The 21,596-nt window shown below is 37.3% G+C and overlaps 2 protein-coding genes across 2 annotated transcripts; one reads left to right on the top strand and one right to left on the bottom strand.

The window, feature by feature from the left end:
* Positions 1-341: 341 nt before the first annotated feature.
* On the bottom strand, positions 342-8,736 carry LOC101737980 (beta-1,4-N-acetylgalactosaminyltransferase bre-4). Its single transcript, XM_021348318.3, has 4 exons — positions 8,388-8,736; positions 7,760-8,170; positions 5,776-6,132; positions 342-5,330 (listed from the first exon to the last, which is right to left on the bottom strand). The coding sequence occupies exons 1-4, from the start codon at positions 8,411-8,413 to the stop codon at positions 5,144-5,146; spliced, it is 981 nt and encodes a 326-aa protein (XP_021203993.1). The 5' UTR covers positions 8,414-8,736; the 3' UTR covers positions 342-5,143.
* A 1,836-nt stretch (positions 8,737-10,572) lies between these two features.
* Positions 10,573-18,525, top strand: LOC101738110 (uncharacterized). Its single transcript, XM_004921962.5, has 9 exons — positions 10,573-11,069; positions 11,714-11,862; positions 12,368-12,516; positions 12,643-12,791; positions 13,879-14,044; positions 14,872-15,135; positions 15,631-16,517; positions 16,910-17,015; positions 18,324-18,525. The coding sequence occupies exons 1-9, from the start codon at positions 10,744-10,746 to the stop codon at positions 18,336-18,338; spliced, it is 2,211 nt and encodes a 736-aa protein (XP_004922019.1). The 5' UTR covers positions 10,573-10,743; the 3' UTR covers positions 18,339-18,525.
* The last annotated feature ends 3,071 nt before the right edge of the window (positions 18,526-21,596 follow it).

The following is a 21,596-nucleotide window of genomic DNA, read 5'->3' as shown; positions in this document are numbered from 1 at the left end:
TGCTCATTCCCGCGCCTCCTACACGACAACGCTCGACCTCCTGCGGCGCTACGGACAGTCTCTAAGCTACAAAAACTTACAGTTGGAAGTTTTGCACACAGATAATACACAACCACTGTACTCACCAGACCTTGCACCAACAGACTTACTTTTTTGCAAGTTTAAACAACTTTTTAGCAGCGAAATAGTTCCGATGGTTGAGAGGCACTCCAAAATGCCTTTGAAGACCGAGGGTGCATATTTTGATTGATAGAAATAAAAAATATTTTGTGTATAACGATTTTCACTTTCTGTATACTAAACGGTAATTTCGGAGATAACGAACGAATAAAAAAATCATATTACATTAAAAAATTACGTTTTATTAAAAAAAAAATGTCATAAGGCATTTTTCTTGTATTTATAAAAAAATAGGTGCATTGAAGCATCATATATCTTATCTTATAACGGTACAAGATTTATCTTCTGTAATATTTGGACTTAGAGTAAAATCTAACAGAATCAGTTTAAATTGTAATATGTAATCTCTTTTCACTTTTCTATTGTCTTTAATTTATAATTTACATTATAAACGACAAAACAAGGTCGGCTGATTCGACGCGGATACCGCCGTCAGCGGCAAGCAAATACATTGATCCGTGTTATAATAAATAATAATTTATAATGTATTTTGAAATATTGTATAATTAATAAGATTTTTAATAATATTTAATCGAACAATTTACTATAAAGGATTTGAATAATGAACGTATACAACAGAAATACAAACAAAAAGTTTCGGTCTCTAGTATTTTTTTATTTTTATTTTTATTGCTTAGTTTGGTGGACGAGCTCACAGCCCACCTGATGTTAAGTGGTTACTGGAGCCCATAGACATCTACAACGTAAATGCTGCCACCCACCATGAGATATAAGTTCTAAGGTCTTATATAGTTACAACGGCTGCCCCGCCCTTCAAACTGACTACTTTACGGCAGAAATAGGCAGGGCGGTGGTACCTACCCGTGCAGGCTTACAAGACGTCTTACCACAAGTAACTATGCAAATTATAATTTTGCAGGTTTGATTTTTTACATGATGTTATTTCTTCCTTGTGGTGGTCACTCGTGAACATTTTAATATGCTTTTATTAGCTTCCGACGTATGTATTATAGTATGTTATGGAATCTTTGAACATGATTTTGACCCCCTTCAAAACGTCGAATTAACTAGAAATTTGGTATACTTATTAAGGACCGATGACAATTCAATACTAAAAAAAAATAAAAAAAAAAATAAAAAAAAATAATGAAAAAATTAAAATTAAATAATAGTTTAAAATAAATTACCAATATAGAAAATAAATTTTAATAAATTTGAATTAAAAATAATGTAAGAAAAAAAGATTTTATTGTAAAAAAAGCGTGGGGTGCATGGTATGCATAATTATATATGCGGGATTCGAACACCGACTCCGTCGCATCGCTCGGCACAAACGCACCGGGCGTGTTATCCTGCAGGTCACGATGACTTCGCCACGTATTTTTGGGTTAATTTTTGCAACTCCTCTATTCCTCTATAAAATACTACTAGAGGTGACTATATTTAAAGCTGTTGGCATTGGAAAGTATTAATTACGCAAATGATTGTAGCCTCAAATTTCACAAGAATAAATATATCTCATTTCATGTTCACAAATTTAATATGGTTTTATGTTAAAAATAATAAAGCAATGTAGTCGTACCACAAGTAATGTAAGTAAATTTGATTAAGTATGTACATCAGTATAATTTTTTTTTAGCATCAATAAGGTGCTTTTATCATCTTAATATCAACTGAAAATAAATGATATAGGTACAATAACATATTTGTAAAAATTGAAAATAAATTCATAATTTATATTTTGATTAATGAATGCGAGACAATTTCGATTAACTGCAACACTAGTCGATAGCAATCTCAAATGGGAAACACTAGTTATGTGAGTGGCTTTATTATCATACCTTAATGGGTTTATCACGTTTCAATAATGGTACCTTGTTAATCGCCCAGTGTCTGGGAAACGGTACTGTTTCATAAACTAAGCATTAAAATGCTCGTTCATACGGCGGAACTGCGCAATGTACAATACGACCGACGTAACTTGGCGAGCCTGAATATAGCCGCAGGTGAACTTTCGCGCATGTACACTCGTAAAAAAAGTGATAATGGCATTCATTTTTTAAAATTAAAATACGAGTTAAAATTTCCTTATACAGGGACCAAGTACAAATAAAATGAATATCATAACGCTATGAGACACAAATCTATAAAAATAACGTAATAAATTAAGGATTCACTCACCTTTCGATAGTAGTAGATTTTCATCACAATCACACGGAATAGTATTTACAGTCAAACGTTTTGCTATTCACTATCACTATCGCTGAAGGTGGAAATGCCTAACATAAAGTCATCTGCCTCTTGCGTCCTTTGTGAGGTACTAGGCATATAGGTTCGTCATCGTAATTGTCGTCGCTCTCACTTTCAGATTCATTTTCTGAGTCTGAACCTGTATTAATGATGAATTGTTCCGTCATTTCGTCAATAATATGATCGCTCTGCGTATATTCATCTTCGACCTTTTGCACTTTTCTGCATAGAGCACTCCCTTGTTCCTGACCCATTAAATTTACTTTTTCTTGGATGAGCTCCATTGTCCGGGTTATGTTCCAGCCGACGTTTTTAGCCGCTACGTGCCCTTTAATAGCAGCCCACGCCATCTCGATGGGGTTTAAATCTGGATGATAAGGCGGTAATCGAATCATGGTTGTATTTTTTAAACATTTCGTCTATCACGTATTGTTTATGCCCGTCTTTGTTTTTTTTTATTAAATCATAAAGTCGCGGTTTACGCATGTCTTTTTCATATGGTATACCCTTTTCTGCTAACCACGATTCCATTTTTGCTTTCTTGTCATTGGATGTAGGGGCAGGATTCAAAATGTTGTTGTGGTATGGAGCGTTATCGATAACAACCACCGAGTTAGGGCTCAAATTTGGAATCAATTTAGTCCGTAACCATTTCTCATAGTTTGAAAAATTCATGTCATCATGATAGTCTCCAGTTTTGTTCCCAGATTTGAACATCAGCAGGGTATTCGGAACAAATCCTGCTTCTGATCCAGCGTGCAACATAACTATCCTCTGACCTTTTGATATAGGACACTTTAGTCCTTTAGCGGAACCATCTGACCATGCCTTACTTTTTGTATGAGATGAGTGGGCATAAGACTCGTCAGTGTATACGATTGGTCGCCCTTCATGCCTGTATTTTTTTATTGCTTTAAAGTACAATATCCTCTTTAGGCGAATGTCGGTCTTCTCTATAAGGATCTTTCTATTGGTTTCGGTCTTTCGCCACTTGAAACCCAAGTTTTTAACAATAGCCTGTAAGCTCGTTTTAGCTCCTTGAAAATTCACGTCTTGTTTGAGTTTCGCTAATAATTTATTTATTGTTGGCATTTCTTTTTCGGTATGGTGGAACTTGTGTATGCATCTTTTAATTACACCTTGGTCAAAATTGTCAATATCAGTAATAGGCTTTGATTTAGACCTTTTCTTGCCAGGCGTGCGGAATACCGAAAGTAAGCCCGAAATATTGCCTTCAGTTGCGATCCGCTGTACTGTGCGTTGCGACACACCAGTTGCGCTAGCAACTTTTAAAAAAACTTTGTCAACGTCTTTTACGCCTTCTTCTTTTTCTTTTTTTAAAATACTGAGTTAAATCAAAAATATTTTTTCTCGCCTGACGATTTAAAACACTATTATGCTTTGGTGGCATCTTTGTTGCGAAATAATATAAATACCGAGGGACACTTTATACTAAAACAAACTTAAAACTAAACAAAAAACTTAACACTAAACAAAACTTAACAGTAAAATAATAACAAATAACAACGATCAATGAAACCTTTTGTAACCGCCCGTACTCAAGACAGAGATAGCGACACGAACACGACACCAATGCTAACGTGTAACTGAGATGCATTACCGCATGCCGAGAATTACCGAATATGCACGAATATAAACGATGTCAAGAAAAAGGGATGTACAATATGCGTGTCTGAGGATATTGTTTAATCGATTAATTTTCAAAATGGTTGAAATTGAAATAAAAATATATATTTATGTTCCATTTTTTAAGAGGTTTAAAATATTCACAAACAGTCCCTATTGTAGTAGTCGTATATAACTAACTAATATTTAACTAAATCATGTCTTTCAACCAAGAAAATAAAATGTTATTCGTTTTTTTTTTATATAAAGTCGAAATCTCGTTTAAACATTTAATATGTTTGTAAATCTATTTGATTCAGTATATCATATAAACAAAAATCAATAAATTCCAAATCGATAAAAATCGATTGCGATATTTGATTGAATAAAGGGACGATTGAGTTTACATAGAGTCAATCCCTAGCCTAGACCTCCGCCCCGCGCACGTTGCTCATACCACCATTTGGTTCCTAAAAACGTTTGTGCGCAGCCTTCTGCGCGAAGTTCGGACTCGCCAAGTTACGTCGGTCGTATTGCAAGCGGGGCAGTTCGCGCGCATCGCACGTGTCAAGGGGGCATTGACCCCGCACTACAACCAAACTGCTTTTTTTTAAAGTGATTTTATGACCTGGTAACTAGGACCTTTAGGTCATGTCTTGATGTCTCACTGTCATGTTTTAATTTATATTCTTATTTTTATAAAAAAATGATATTAAGGAGTGAAAAGAAATGAAGATGATTAATTTGAGACATTAATCAACTGGAATGTAATAAAATGAAATGAGATGATATGATATGGGATGACATATAATCTCAGTAAAATGGTGATCATTTACAGAGATTTTTTCAGTGGACTTTTTGGAGGATCCCGAGAAGTTACGTCCAGCAGCTTTGTGTCATTTTACCACATTTGTGCATTTTGCACAAGGCGAAGCTGAAATAGCGTCTCAAGGCTATCAGCATAGGTAGGAAAAAAAAGTAATTATTGATTTGCGCCCCTTTTAAGGATTTCGCGTTACGCATCACCACGAACCCCGTTACATATTTATTTTAAAGTTGAATGTATTCCCGCCACTTCGTGCGCGCATTAACTTATTTATCTATTTACGATTATGTAAAACTATTATCATAACTTGACTCGCAGTTGGGTGAACAGTTTCTGTTGTCTTTCGTCTACAGTCTGGTAGTGCACGGAGTCGTAGCCGTCGTGACTTTTCGTATGGAGATTTTCGGCCATAATTTGATGTCTTCTCGAGTTCTTTGGCTCCTGAGGGTGAACCAACATGGTATATCGCGACATGCGAGGTGGGAACCTGAAACATTCATTCTATTCATCATCATAAAGTTTGCATTGTTTCGCGTTATGCATTGTTCAAATTGTGACTTCAAGATTTAGCAAAGACATTTATTATATTGATCATAGTCTCCTCTGCAGAAATCCAATCCAAGGTAAAAGTATTAATTTAGTAAGTAGGTGGGTGATAAAACTCATGGTCCACGCAGTGTGAAGTGGTCACGGGAGCTCATAGACATCACTACGTGACCACCGCTCATTTCCGTGGTACGTGAGGTCTGTCTCAATGGTATTGTGTATGGGCTGTCCGACCCTTGAATCAAAAGAAATGACTGCTTGGCGGCTGACGTGTCACGGCAGGTGCTGAGTTGGATTGATTCCAACTCAGCACCTGCTTGACGGTTTGAATTTTTTTCTGCTAGGTTGTAGGTGACGAGACAAATCGGCCACAAATTCCGACTCACCTCACAACGTTGAATCCGTGCGCAGACAGTCTTTCGTAAAAGTCATCATCTTCTCCGCCCCATCCTTCGAATCTGTTAGAAAACCCATTAACCTTCACGAACTGGTCCGCCGTTATCGCCAACACTCCACCGACTAGATAATCGTAAGTCAGGACGTATCTGAACTTGTCTATGCTGGCGCTCATGTGTCGCGGGTTGTTCAGGCAGGCATAGAGATTGCTTTCATCTAATGGTAGAAGATCCACATCGTGCAATATGAGGCAGGGGAATTTTTCGGCTATGGCCCTTTTGGCACCGATATTGTAAAGCAAGCCTTTGTTCCATGGTTTTTTATCTTCTTGTTCAATTAAGTATATTCTGGAAAAATATTTATCGGGTTTATACATAATTAAGGTAATTTGATAAGAAACAATGGAGTTTATTGCAAATTCTGAGAATAATGAACTTGCCTCATTTATTCATATTGCTACAACCCGAATATTTACCACCACATTCAGGTCCGATAGTGACAGATGATGGTGTGAAATTATTTTATAAATTTTATAATCTAAAATGATTTCTGTTTCAATATCTCAGTCATTAGTAAATGGCGACAGACGCTGAGAAGAAATGCCAGTAGTATGGCGAGGTCACTGTCCACTGATAGTCACTTCTTACAACTTCAAAGTATTGCTCTACCTCCATATGGGGTACTATGGGACATAGAGGGGGGATCTATGGGACATAGAGCTGAGCCAATATGGTTTCGAAATTTTTGAGTTAATTTCAAAGTTAAATAGTACAAGGTAAATCTTTGTACAAGGTATATAATGTATGAGATATAAAATAGGACAGTTGAAGTCCCTCCTTTCACCATCTGAATACACATTTTAAATTCAAACTAAGATCTAGTGCGGTTTTGTCTTACAAGATAATGATACAGTACAAATCAAATCATAATTCTAACACTAAATACAATGGAAAGTCTAATCGCTCAATCAAACTTTTACAGAAAGTCATAAACCGGCCTTTAATTGCAGGATATCTTATCTAATCTACAAATTTATATTGAACATTTACTAACGATAATCATTTCTTGGTTTTCTGACACATTTTATTGTTTTTTTACTAAACCAAGTTTATGGGAAAATAGCTGAAAATAAAAAATGTTATTAGTTTAGTTTTAGCATGCTTGTGGCCAAGAGATGACCCAGACAGAGAGACGAGTTTGAGGGCCGAGGTGGGAGGGAAGACTTTGTTAGAAACTACATGAGCGCAGCTGATGGAGGCCTAAAAGTTGAAAGCAATTATTCCCACTAAGATCTTACGAGAAACTCAGTGTACTATGACAGTGGCTATGAGCTAAGTGTCACATCAAACACTTTGACAAGTTTGACCAGTACAGTGACATATGCTTTAGCTCCTGCGAGTGTTAGTATTGGCAGTGTCCAACAGCACCCAAAAGACATCAGAAAGATCCATAAGGCATAAGCTAGTATATTGCCATAAATATGACAATTAACAACACCCAACTGACATAACCTGAATGGCAATTACTCATAGACACATTTTGTTTACGTAATCATAGCTTTTAGGTGTTTTTACAGTGTACATAGGTAGACGAGTTTGTGGTTCTACTACTGGTAAGTTATTCGAGATCTAAAACAACATGATGTCAACGGCACCACTACTTTTCTGATCTAGAGAAATATTTCCTTCTGCAAGGAAATTGTTCATGTACATATATGTGTTAGGTACATATTTATAGTACAGCGATTTGGCCAAAAATATTTGGATTAGATCAAGTGTTTCAATCCTCATCTAAAATCTTCATTATTGTAATGTATTAGTCAGGGTATTTGTTTTCCTTTTAATAAAAGGATTGCTAAGTGTATAAATATAGAAATTATCAATATAAACAATTTAGGCATACATTCAACTGATTTGTTACCCAAGATGTGTGCTTAGTTCATAATAAAACATAATAATTATATTTTCTACTCACTTATAATGCAATTGTTGCTTCCTCAAAAAGTTGTGCATGTATGGTAGAAAGACATCCAGGTGTTTTTGTCTGTTCCTGTATGTAACTATCACGGCCACACTGAACATTGGGTTGCATTCTTCAGGAACATAGCTACCGTTAACAATATTGTTGGCTTTGAAGTTTTCATTCTTCTTCGGCGCATCCCAGCTGTCTGTAGTTTTTGTACTTTTCAAAATATTCTCAAACTCACAGTCTGGTTTCGACTTTTTCAAAACTATGTTTGAAGCTATTTCTTTATACAATTGATTGGGTATGTCTTGTGGATTTATATGAGAGTAATTGTATTTTCCGTAGAATGAAAAGAAATTTATAATTGCCACTAAACATAGTACTGTTGTTACACAAGTGCTCAGCCGTAGTTGCAGTAGTCTGTTTGACAATAGGAAATCATTTAGATGATTTTAATAAAATTGATTAAAATACCCAATGTGTTTCACCTAAATAATGTCAAATTTTATTTCTTATTTATAAAACTTACAAGCTCACTACAAGTAATGTTATTTTAAATATTTTACAGAGTAAATATTTAGGCGCACAGTACACGTTGCAAGCAAAACAATATTTGATCTTTAAAAAGGATACTCACCGGTTTTTCAATGAACATTTGGGCATTTGGATAGTGTTACCGCTTATAATAAAAGTAAAGGTTTACGTACATCAGAATGGTACTTATTTAGATCTGATTATATAAATCAAACTTTTAATGTCTTTAATGTTACTTTAGATATCTCTCTGTGCACATAATTGTTTTATTTATAGGTTATCATGTGTTTTAAGTAAGTGTGGTACGATTTCTCTAACTTATTTTATATGTATCCTGCAAATTTAATAAGATTTTATATAAATTAAATGTTGTAGTTGTAATGCAGAAACTGTTTAGTGTTTACCCTAGCTTTGACCAAAACCTATGGATGACATTGACAAATCTGAATGAATTGACATCTTCAAGTCGGTAGGAATTATGAGCATAAGTTCATTTTCATAGAATCTCAGATATGTACGGTACTAATTAGAATTTAATCTGAAATTGAAACCGAGGAATGACATTAACACTTAGCTTTTTATGTACGGTGAGCTGCCAAATTGCGTAATACCATAAGTTCTATTATCCTATTAACACGTAAACTCAAGTAAAACAAATACAAATAAGCCGGATAACGATGGTCTTATTCATAATGTACGCTTAATAGGTAACAACCCAACCAAAGTTTCGTTAAGTACTTCTGCAACTAAATGCGGTTTTAATCAACCGTTTTATTTAAATAACATAATTTGATTGTAGATGATACAATAGGTATTACTTAAATTTGTTCTATGAATTTATGTTTAATAATCTATACTAATATATAAATCTACCGTGGTTTTTACGGATGTACCGTTATAATTACTAAACCATGCATCCGATTGACTTATAACTTGGTATCCATGTAAAAAATACATGTAATTAATGGATAGGCTAATATTTATATGAGTGTTGGACTCCCTACACCAGTTGCGGGGGCGTTCAAGATGAGAATCTTTGTAGGGGCGAGAAATAATAATGTTAATTTTAAATGCTCAGCGAAGCGGATGGATACAGCTAGTAGTTTATGAAGTTTGAATGGCATTAGAGATAATTTTGTTAAGCAGCGATTCTGAAGTATCGAATTCATCCGGGTTAGCCGGTAGACGGTAAAATATCTTTTTATAATTATTACTTCCAATTTGAGGGTAGATTTGTTAGTACCATACACCACTACCAAAGTATATACACTACATGGCGTGCAAACACTTTTATCTAATGAATGTTTACCGAAAATCACGAGCTAATTATTTAAGAGCTACACTCAAAATAAAGTATGGCCGTATTTCACTAGGCTAATGTAAAACTTAAATAATTTATAGTATTTATAATTTGTTTATTTAATTTTAATAGAACACAGAAATTGGGGTCAATTGAATAATTGTGATATCGTCGAATTTCCGTTTGCTTATCGAAGTAAATAGGGCAAAATAGTACCGCAGAATAAAAAATTCCGTTGTTTAATAATTTATTGACTAAAAGTATGTAATTCCAAAGTGCATTCTTTTAGCGTTTAATTTATGTGTGCTCATAATATACCCAATATATTATATTAGGTTCAAAATAAGTTCTGTTACTTTTTCCGAAGCTGAGAAACTAATATGTATTTATCGAAAAACGTTGAATTAAAGAATAAAAAATCGACTTTAATTGTCCACTCATTGAACATATTACCCATATTTTTGAAATCTATCTATATATATAAAAATGATTACTGTTCGTTAGTCTCGCTAAAACTCGAGAAAGGCTGGACGGATTTGGCTAATTTTAGTCTTGAATTATTTGTGGAAGTCCAGAGAAGGTTTAAAAGGCAGATAAATATGAAAATACTCGGAATTAAATGAAAATAACAATTTTGTTTTTCCTTTGATGTGTCCCCCGTCGGACGGATTCCTTTTGTTTGTTTTAAGTTTATTTTGTACAAAAGCTTAGGTCTTTTATTTATCGATTGAGGCACTACGAAGTCTGCCGGGTCAGCTAGTTAGCTAATAAAATCTTACTTTTGAATAAAAATAAAAATTGATTAAATGTTTTGTGGTATATATTTCAAACGCATTGTTGAATTTTATTGGATAAAGGGGTACTAATAATTGAGTTGATGAAGCAATTACAGCCTTGACATGTTACTGCAACCTAGTTTTTACGATTGATAATAAATTTATTAAATTAATAAATTGCATTCGTTTGAAATTACGCGCTGTTTTGATTGTCAAAGTTAGTCAGCTGATAGAAGCGGACGTAAACAAAACATAACCTACAATTGTGATTTGACTTAATACTGAGGGACGAATATTATTTTTAATTGTAATTAATTAGTATATATATAACTGTTTTCTATTGTATATTAAAGTAGTGGTGTGCAATTGTTTAGGAAGTAAAAATGAATAGTAAAACAATTTCAACAGACAGTGAATTAACCTGCAAACCGCTCGATAGTTATGAAGAATTAATATCATTTTTGGAGGACCCTCCAGCTTGGAGCACCTTGTGTAAAGAGATGACTCCGCATAGTAAAGCACTGATAAAAAACACAGAGGTAAACAAAAGTAAACCTCATTCAACAATAGCCTCTTTCCAAATCCAAACAACGGAAGACTTCTGTCATTTCAACCCGGATACGGAAAACGAAACATTGCGACACGATAAAAAAAAAACACCGAAAACTTTAGTTTGTCATGATATGGCAAACGGGTACCACGATGACAGGTAATTGTCAGAAAATTTACGGCCGTTTTAACAATTCCAATTCCATAATCCTAATAATTTTAGCACTTTGAGCAAAACAGTAATTTCCGTCAAATTTCAGCAAAAGTTCCAAAAACGTATTTTTTTCGACGAAGTCTTCGACGTGTAACCATCGATATAACCCATTAAGTTTCTCGCCGAATCTTCTCGATTATGATCCGATGCCGCGGTGATAGATACTGCGAAGCACTCCTCTTTCTAGGGGTAGCAAGTTCTGTCAAATTGAGCCCTGCGAGTTCATCTACTTGTCCGCGCGTAATTGGAATAACTTCTTAGGTTACCGCCCGAACCATCCTACTCTGACGTTGGGTGCAAGGAGAGTCGTTTGATGCGGTAAAGCCTAAAATATCCTGGGCCCGCGGTCTGCACCCAACAACAGACAGCAGACCGTGAAGTCCCATATGCACCGCGTGCCATCTAGGCACGGAAAACTCGTCGGAGGTTTGGCCATCTGCCCGAAAAAAAAAGATTAAGTAGGCAAAAAGTTGGCACTTCTGTTTAGTCCATTTCTGCGAAGTAATGATGTATACGGGGCCACTATCATACTAGATCGCATCGCTGATAGTCAAACCCTCTAATCTCATTTGTATTAACTTTTCTTTCAGTACCGTAGACGGCACGGGGTGTCACCATGCCTACACTTTCTACAACTGGGCAGCTGTCGATATCTTCTGTTATTTTAGTCATCATCTCATAACGATACCCCCTTTGAGCTGGATCAATGTTGGCCACGCGCACGGCGTCAAAGTTATCGGTTTGTTTCGACGTGAAATTAAATTCATTCTATTAGTGGAACGGTGCTATTTGAGGCCGCCCAGACAGGTCTATCGTACCCTTCAAACTGGCACGCACTGCATCGCGACAGTTATAGGCAGAATGGTGGTTCTTACTCGTACATTAACAAAGCCTCACATCGTTTCGGATCCTCGGGATCCACTATCGGTGCTTTTGGGTACCACAAGCACCGGTCACCGTTCTCGTCGAAACCGTTGCTTGCGACGAAGGGTTTGGCGAGTAAATTAACCCTCAGACGCAGCCCGCTGAGTTTCTCGTTGGATCTTCTCAGTGGGTCGCGTTTCCGATCCGGTGGTAGATTCTGCGAAGCACTGCTCTTGCTAGGGCTAATGTTAGCAACTTCGCCAGGTTAGAGCTCCGTGAACTCACCCGGTAAATCTAGTATGACCCTTTGAGGTCACTAGAATAGGTAAAAAAACCCAACTTAGACATAGGACGATTGACACTAACGTTTTCGATTGCAGGTACAGTGATAACGGAGTGGAACGATGGGGTTGCGTTTTGGAATAAAATGCTGGCCTCGGAAGCAGTGTACCGATATTTCGCCAGTGCTCTGGTCTCCGTCGCCAAGGTCCTTAAGTTTGATGGATGGCTTCTCAATATAGAGAATCAAGTAAGAAGGTTATTTAGATGATTAACCCATGGTATGATCAGTAACTACATAAATCCGTTTCGTAATGTGTGAGGTCTGGTACTTCTAATGATCTATGTCTTTAAAAATAACATTTTCTTCTTGTAGATAGCCAAACCGGAGATGTTACTGGACTTTGTCCGTTATTTCCATCGAATTCTGCACCAAGAACTGGACGATCCGGTGCTGATCTGGTACGACAGTGTGACGATACAAGGGACATTAATCTGGCAGAATGGTCTCAATCATAAGAATAGGTTAGTTGATAGTATTTAAAAAAAAAGTACCCTATTTACTTAGTATTTGTTTTTTTGAAAAGCACATCATCAATGTCATCTTACTATTTTGATCGATAAAAAACCTAATTTATTCACTGCACGCAATATAACAAAAGTATGCTTGCGCGTACATTACAACACATTTACGAAAAGAAACACTGGTGGATTGAAGAGTAAGCGACCGGTATATTTGTATCGAGCGATGTGCCCACTCCGGGATTCAAATCGATCAATGTTTCTAAGCAAATACACACTAGACATACGTTTAGGAGCGACTTCCACAATTAAAGAATATCGTTTATTAAAATATCGTATTAATTAAAATATTAAAGTCGTTGTGGCCTAGGTACATGATAAGACGCCCGGTGCATTCGTATCGAGCGATCCGACTGTGTCGGTGTTCAAATCCCGCCAACAGGTACAACTTTTTCTAATGAAATACGTACTATACAAGTGTTTACGAATGGCTTCCACGTCGAACGAATAGCAGGCTAATAAAAATCAAAACCTCAAAAATTCTAAAGTGTGTAATTACTGGTGTTAAGGCATTTTGTGAGCCCGCACAGGTGGGCACCGCTGCCCAGCCTATTTCTGCCGCGAAGCTGTAATGCGTTTGGGTTTGAAGGGTGGGGCGGCTGTTGTACTCTAAAAAATGAGACTCAGAATTCATAATAATGTCAAGGTGGGTGGAGGAATTTATATTGTCGATGTCTATGGACTTCGATAACCACATAACATCAGGAGGGCCTTGAGATAGTCCTTTTAAATAAGCAATTAAAAATGTACTCGTAAAAATTTCATAAATTTGCGTGATTACTGGTAAAGCGAAATGTTCCAATTTGGCTATTTTTATCACGAAGCACTGATGCGTTCCAATTTAAAAGTTAGCATGAGCTATAACACATTTGGGGCTTCAACCTCATGTCTCAAAGTGGATGATTTCTTGGTACCTAACACCCTTACTTACTAAATTAGAAGCTTCTACTTAATTTTGCTCAGTAATAAAAAATCTGGTTAGTTTTTACCACATACGTAAATGTGACGCTTGCTAAACTGGATCTCTCAGGCCGTTCTTCGACGCCTGCGACGGCATATTCACGAATTACTCGTGGTCAGAAGCGAACGTGTCCTCTAGCGCCGTGGAGGCGGGAGATCGACTCACAGACCTCTACATCGGGATCGATGTGTGGGGCAGGAACTTCTATGGCGGGGGACAGTTGAATACACAATCGGTAATAAATTTCTCAATAATGGAGCTATAAGTTTGCCTGTCATTTCTGTTCCTCATACTGTACATTTCAAGTAAATTATCTAAGTGTGTTAGGTAGCCAGGTAGAAGGTGCAGGATAGGGGAAGCGGAGACCCCAAGGAAAAGAGACAAAAATACCAGACATAAAACTTTGTTAAAAAAATTTTTCTTAGGGCAACTCAGGGATTGCTCTTTTTTGTATATAGCAATATGTACATTAAAAATAAGAAATGAATAAATTAATGACACACTTAGCAGAAACAGGTCTGCAGAGCACAGACAAAAGATCTTTTTGCAGCAGTTGCTATATGAAGCACTGTTTCTAAGTCATGCTGTTTTGTCATTCACATTTATTTGAATAAATAAACTGTTGGATTGTCTTGAATGATAATAGTATAGTCATGCTGTTGTTCCGGAAATAAATGTGCATAAATGGCACTGGTCTCCGCAAGCTCCTACCTACCTAAATGACACGATTATCATCGCTCTGTCACAATAACATTTTCACTTTTTCATATTATTATGGTCTTGAAAGGTCGAATCACTTATTGCTTATAATCATAAACAATGCTTAAGAAAAGGGACTTAGTGAAGCTATTCTGTGCCGTTATGAACTCTTTTGTCACTCCGTTTGACGATAGCAATATCATAGCACCCAGGAAACACTCCAAAAGGGAATTCACTCTAACGAACTGTGTGTCTAATGAAACAGTTGCTAAAAGTACAAATAGACTCTGTTCCGATGCTGCTGGGGCGATGGTAAAAACGATATTATCCTTTTGTACTAAACGACTAGTTGTTAATCTACAGGCCGTCAAAATAGCACATAAATATGGCTGTTCCATGGCTATATTCGCTCCGGCCTGGTCACACGAGGCCATGAGTCTGGAAGACTGCAACATCAATAGAGTGGCTATGACGGAGGGCGTGGACACGTACCGCCAGTTCTTGCTCAGGGACAGGGCGCTGTGGGGCACCATCTGGCCGTATCTGAACACGAGGCTCCCTTGCGAATTACCATTTCGAACTTCCTTTTGCAGAGGGCAAGGATTAAAACGAAGATTGTATGGAGAGGTGAGAGAGATGTTGATCTGTATAAGGTTTGTTTTTTTTGCATATTTTGGTGGACGAGCTCACAGTCCACCTGGTTTTAAGTGGTTACCGAAGCCCATAGACATGTACAACGTAAATGCCGTCACCCACCTTATTGATGTGAGTTTTGAGGTCTCAGTTTTTACAGTGCAACGATTGCCCCACCCTTCAAACCTAAACGCATTACTGCTTCACGGCAGAATTAGGCAGGGCGGTGCTACCTACCCGTGCGGACTCACAAAACGTCCTACCACCAGTAATATTTATAATACATATTACCAGTACCAATATCAATAATTTCATTATTGTTTGTCTCCCAATAAACTCCTCTTTCAGTATTTTATTATATTTTGTGACTATGGTTAGATGTTTGCAACATTAAGAAGGCTGGCAACATCAAGACAAAAGATTGAAGTCTCAATGCTCTTTTATAGACGTTTAGTTGTAATACAAAATTATATTTACTGAAAAATATAGGTTCTTGGTCCAGTTCCGTGGTACAACCTGCGACATATGCAGTACCAACCGAACTCAACTCACGGGGCCCACGGCTACTTCATCTCTGCTTTACCGCACATCTTACGAATGTCGAAAAATGATCTCCTGAAAGACCCTGACGCTCTGAAAAAAATGAGGAAACTTTTAAACGATGATGAGGCTGTGAGGAGTATGGACCTACCAGACGACGCGCGGGACGATGTACCAATAGACGAATTCACAGATGACGATGACAATGTTATTTCTGATGAGAAATTTGACGATACCGATAACGGCTCTAAAGATATAAAGAGGAAACTGCAGATCTCCTCGAAGTCGAATGCGAAGGCTTCAAGACTTTATGATGTCAAAGAAAACGCGGTGAATTCTTCGAGCCATTCAACTGTCACTTTAAAAATAAATAAGCCCGTAGATAAGACTCAGTACGCGCTAGCTTGTGTCCCTGGCGAGCTAGAATGCTTAGAGTTGTACCTAGATGACAGTTTCACAGGAGGGTCGTGTCTGAAGGTCAATCCTTCAGATGCAGCCCAGTCTGAACATCGCTTTATAAGGTTGTTCCATTGCGATTTCACATGTGAAGAAAAGTTGATAGCTTGCGTGGTCACGAAAAATTTGAAAAACTACCCAGAACAAAATTTAAATGTCAAATTGTTTATGAAAGATCAAAACGATAGGGACTTGAAAGTGGTGCTGGTGGGGCGAAGTCTGTCGCGTGCTGCTCAGAGTGTTGCTTCAAGCAGTAAAGTCAATTTGTACCCCGTGAACGGGTCGTCGGACGAGGGGTTCAGGGACCTTCAGAAGTACATATTGCTGAACGAACCAGAGTTCTATGTTCCAGTGGATAACGCTTACAATTGGAGAGTAAGGTAGGTTCTTGTGATGATAAATCTTCTATATTAAACGGCCGCAAGCTGTCATCTTCACCTGGGTTATGGGTATGGCATACATACTAAACAGAAATTTCAGGACCCAAAGGACGAATGTTAGTCTTGTAAGGCATTTATTTATTTAAGTAAATGGATGAGTTCACGGCTTGCTTGACATTATGTGGTCGCAACATGAATCTGAAGTCTTTATAATAGCGATATGTCTTTTTAGACCGGAACACATGAGAACTTTGCAGCAAAGACAGGCAGGATTGTGGTACTAACCCGTGAGGTCTCGCAACGCGCTCTGCTTCTGGTTAATCTGTGATCTCCAACTCAAAAAAACGTTTCATTGCTATGGTTAAAGTTGTTCCTGATGTAACATTTTTAAGGTACTATGAAATATCGTTACCCGGCACTCGGATAACTTCAATTAACCTTCGCACCACCTTCTCCGAGGGACCCATTCTGCTGGGACACTTCGGGCTCTGCGCGAGGGTACGTACGTACGGCTGACGCCGCGCTGGTCGCCTCATGGCGCTGAGCGCGACGTTCCGGGAATGGAAATATAGCAAAGTTCGCGTCCGGTTTCGATCCCGCGATAGTCTCAACAAAAAAGTCGTGCAACGCGCGTTTTAAGTTATACGATACTTAAGGTTTTGTATTTTGAAGTGAAGTTTCAATATCTTTGGGGTGTATATATCGGTGTAGGGTAGATATCGCATTTCGAAGCTATTTTTTAATGCTTAGACGTCTTAAAAAGCTCACTGTCCTGGTGTTGTTAAGTGTTTACCGGAGCCCATAGACAGGAATAATGTGAATGCCGTCGCTTAGCTGTAGACCTGACCTGAGTTTCAGTTCTATAGTAGAACCCCCGCCCCCCTCACCCTTCAGACCGAAACGCATTACTGCTTCACGAAAGAAATGGGCAGGGCGGTGGTACCTGTGCGGGCTCACAAGACCACTATATTTGTAGACCAGTATAGTTGAATGAATGCAACTATACTCTATTCCAATTACGAATTTCCATGAGACAGATGTTATTATTATGTTATTTTGTGTGTTAATTAATTTTATAATGATTAGATTGATTGTGTATTTTTTAAATAATGTTTACGACCATGAACCAAAAAATAATTATTATTATTTCAAAGTATGCGAAACGTGAAGAGTTACGTTCTAAGAAGTGTCAAAAGGGACTTCGTAATTGGAATAGTTTTTTTTTTCTCCTACCTATGCTGATAGTCTTGAGAGGCTATTTCAGCTTCGTCCTAACATGTAGGTGAGCTCGCGGGGCTCAAACCGGAGTGTTGCTAACACTGACCCTAGCAAGAGCAGTTCTTCGCAGAATTTACCACCGAGAAGATCCGGTGAGAAACTCAGTGGGCTGTGTCTCTGGGTTAATTCGCTCGACGAGGACGGTGAGCTGGTGGAATAGAGTATAAACCTTTTCAAACCTTTAAACACGGGACATTTCACGTCACTTGCACGTACATTGTACTCGGGAAGATTGAACTGTGCTTCAAAAGATGCTAACTGTCTCTACTCCATCTAGTTTTACTTTTAGCGAGGAGTTTAAGTTTAAGTAGGAGAGTTCACGGCGCACACAGCACTGCCTGCTCATCGGAGTCCAAAATTGAGACAAGTATCGGATTAGTATCAGAAGTAATTTCTTTAGCATACACGATCTTACTATTCCAAACTGAACCCATAAGATCCTCAAGAGTCCTTGACTCGGATGTCACGATCTCCATAATGTATGTTATTAAACTAATTGTTAATTGATCTATTTACTTTTTTTTTCAGAAATCGGATCTTTGAGATCACGTTTGTGAGCTAGTTGAGAGCTCATGAGATTTACAGACATCAACATGTTATGTACCTAATATTATATTAAAATATAAAATAATATATCGTTAGAACTTAGTGTAGTTCGCTACGTTGACAAATATTCTCACAATGATAATTATTTTTTTAATATCTGAGCAAATAAATTTATTTAACCTTACCCTTGTTTTTTTATTATAAAATTATGAAAATAGATATGGTTAAAAGAACAAGAATGTATATAGTTGAAGTTGAGGTATTTAACTCAACTTCAACTATAAGCCAATCTATAATTAGATAGTAGCTTTATTTTCAAATAACCGATTGGGGTGAATTTTGTTTAATTTACTCTTTATTTCTTTTGAATGTTTGAATGTTTGAATTGACACATATTTAATAATTCTAAATAAGTGTTAGTCAAATAGAATATTTAAATGCTTTCAACTCGTAGAAATTTGCAGTAATAACGTAGCATATTAATTATTGTACTTTCATAAATGTAGAAGAAAAATATAAATAAAAAAGAATTCGTTTAGCTAATTCGTTTAATATAACACTATTTTTAGCCCCCCTATTTTATATTGCTTTGCACAAACATTCTGTTAAAAAAACGCGTGGCACTCGGGAACTGCCGCGGTAAAGCTATTGCATAGCATTCTTTATCAACTTATGCAATTATAATTAGACAATGATAATTTAATATTGAAACAATAATAAAACAAGACCACGCTATATTAAACTTTAATAAGTTGTAAATATATCTGGGCTCCAGTAACCACTTAACATCAGGTGGGCCCTGAGCTCGTTCACCCATCTATGCAATAAAACAAACAAAAAAAAGAAATTGTAAATGTATCTGGGCTCCAGTAACCACTTAACATCAGGTGGGCCGTGAGCTCGTTCACCCATCTATGCAATAAAACAAAGAAAAAAAGTTGTAAATGTATCTGGGCTCCAGTAACCACTTAACATCAGGTGGGTCGTGAGCTCGTCCACCCATCTATGCAAATAAAAAAGTATAAATTAGTTCAAGAAGTCGGCATAGGCAAAGAATCCAACCACTGGTACAAAATTTAAAAAAATCAAATATCTAAAACAAAAAGAAATCAATAATTTCATGATGCGCATGCAGTGTGACGTCACGCCACGCGCTTATTCACAAACACTACTCAAGCGCAACGTGTAAATGTGTTAAACGCGAGCTACATGGTAGGCGGAGTGAGGGGTGTAAGGTTTTTTTCGTTACGGAATTTCATGATTCGGTCGACGCGCTCAAAGCCCGCGATAAAATCTATGCAATAGCTTAAAAACTTAAGTTTAATATAAGGAGGTTTTCCCAGATTTTTTGTTATTTATTTCGATAGTAAGATTTAGAAGTGCGTGGTCAAATTGAAAAGTATCCTGGTACCGTACCGGTATACAGTGCAGGCGATGGTAATGTTACATAATCGAATGACAATTTCGAAGTATTCGTGTTATCTATCGAGGGAGATTAAAAACGCATTTGGAAAACGACCATGGAACTAATAAAGGACGTCGAAATCCCTTATCGTTGGACGCGTGTCGAATGTAACGTAGATCGTAAAGGCTTATTCACATCATTCTTTTCAACATTATCATTATGCAAAATGACAGGGTTGGAGGCGAAATGTCACGGTCTATACCCTCAGACACAGCCCACTGAGTTTCTCGCCGGATCTTCTCAGTGGGTCGCGTTTCCGATCCGGTGGTAGATTCTGCGAAGCACGGCTCTTGCTAGGGTTCGCGCTAGCAACGTCGTCAGGTTTGAGCCCCGTGAGCTCACCTACTAGTTAAGGTTCCGCTGATATAGCCTCTCAAGGCTATCAGCTTAGGTAGGAAGAAAGAAAAAAAAAAACGGTCTGTGTAGACGATGACGAGGATAGACCTGGCCCGCTGTCGTGCTAGTGTGTCACCAATAGTAGTTCCAATGTGTATACTGCTGAAATCACTCTCATTGTATTCTAATAGCATAAAAGTACAGTTTTTTTTAAGGTATTTTATGACCTGGTAACTAAGACCTTTAGGTCATGTCTTATTTCAATTTATATTCTTATTTTTATGAAAAATGATAATATGGAGTGAAATGAAATGAAGATGATTAATTTGAGACATTAATCAACTGGGATGAAATTAAATGAAATGAGATGATATGATATGGGATGAAATATAATCTTAGTAAAGTGTATGAAGTTGTTACAAAATTAATTTCTATATATAATAGGTTGGGGAACAGTCTTTTCGCATTATAGTATGTATGAACTTGTAATAAAATCTCTTTGGCTATACTATTTGTATCTGGCTGGTTTTGGTATCATTAAAAGTTAAAATTTTAAAGAAGATACATAATTCCAAATTCAAATTAGGAAAATGTGTGATTTTTATATATCTTTCGTACTGTCAAGATGAGTGAATCTAATGAAGAAATTCGATATATTTTAAAATTTTACTACAAAAAAGGTAAAAATGCAACGCAAGCCGCGAAAAAAATTTGCGATGTTTATGGACACAGTGCTGTGTTTCATCCCATATGATTAATGTCTCAAATACTTCATTTCATTACACTCCATATTATCATTTTTCATAAAAATATCCCATATTATATCATCTGATTTCATTTCATTTCATAATATCACATTTCATTAAAAAAATATATATAAAATATTAGGCTGTATGGTGCCTTTGCTTTTCCATTTGGAAAAATTAAACTACTACTATTACAACTTCATATTTATTCATCTCTGTCACCGCTGTTTTATTGACATTCAAACAGCGAAAGCGCGGCAAAATTCACCTTAAGTGAAGTCCACACCTCGACGACCCGTCGGTCGGGCGTCCTCGGGGTGGCGCTGACGCCGCGTGTCTGGTTGTAGTGTTGACAGCGGGAACCCCCCTACTCTGACCGGGTTTTGACCCCGGACGGAGATTGGACGTCGGGTGTAAGAGTGCAGGGGAGTCGTTTAGTGGGTAGGCCCTAAAATTCCTTGGGCCCGCGGTCTGCTCTCGACACCTGCAGATCGTTGAGTCCCACATACCCCGCGCGCCCCCTAGGCGCGGGGACCTCATATGAGGTTCGGCCCCCGGCCCGAAAAAAAAAAACTACATAAAGATATTTTCAATCAACAAGTAAACCGCAGTTGATTCCTTTTCTTAGATAATTCTTATCCACCTGATGGCTGCCTGGAAGCGATCATTCTTAGCGATCACAACGCCGACTGCACTTTCATATTTGAA

Source organism: Bombyx mori, chromosome 17 (assembly GCF_030269925.1).
Source record: "Bombyx mori chromosome 17, ASM3026992v2".
NCBI classification, from domain to species: Eukaryota; Metazoa; Arthropoda; class Insecta; order Lepidoptera; family Bombycidae; genus Bombyx; species Bombyx mori.
This window is presented reverse-complemented; position numbering and strand designations above follow the sequence as displayed.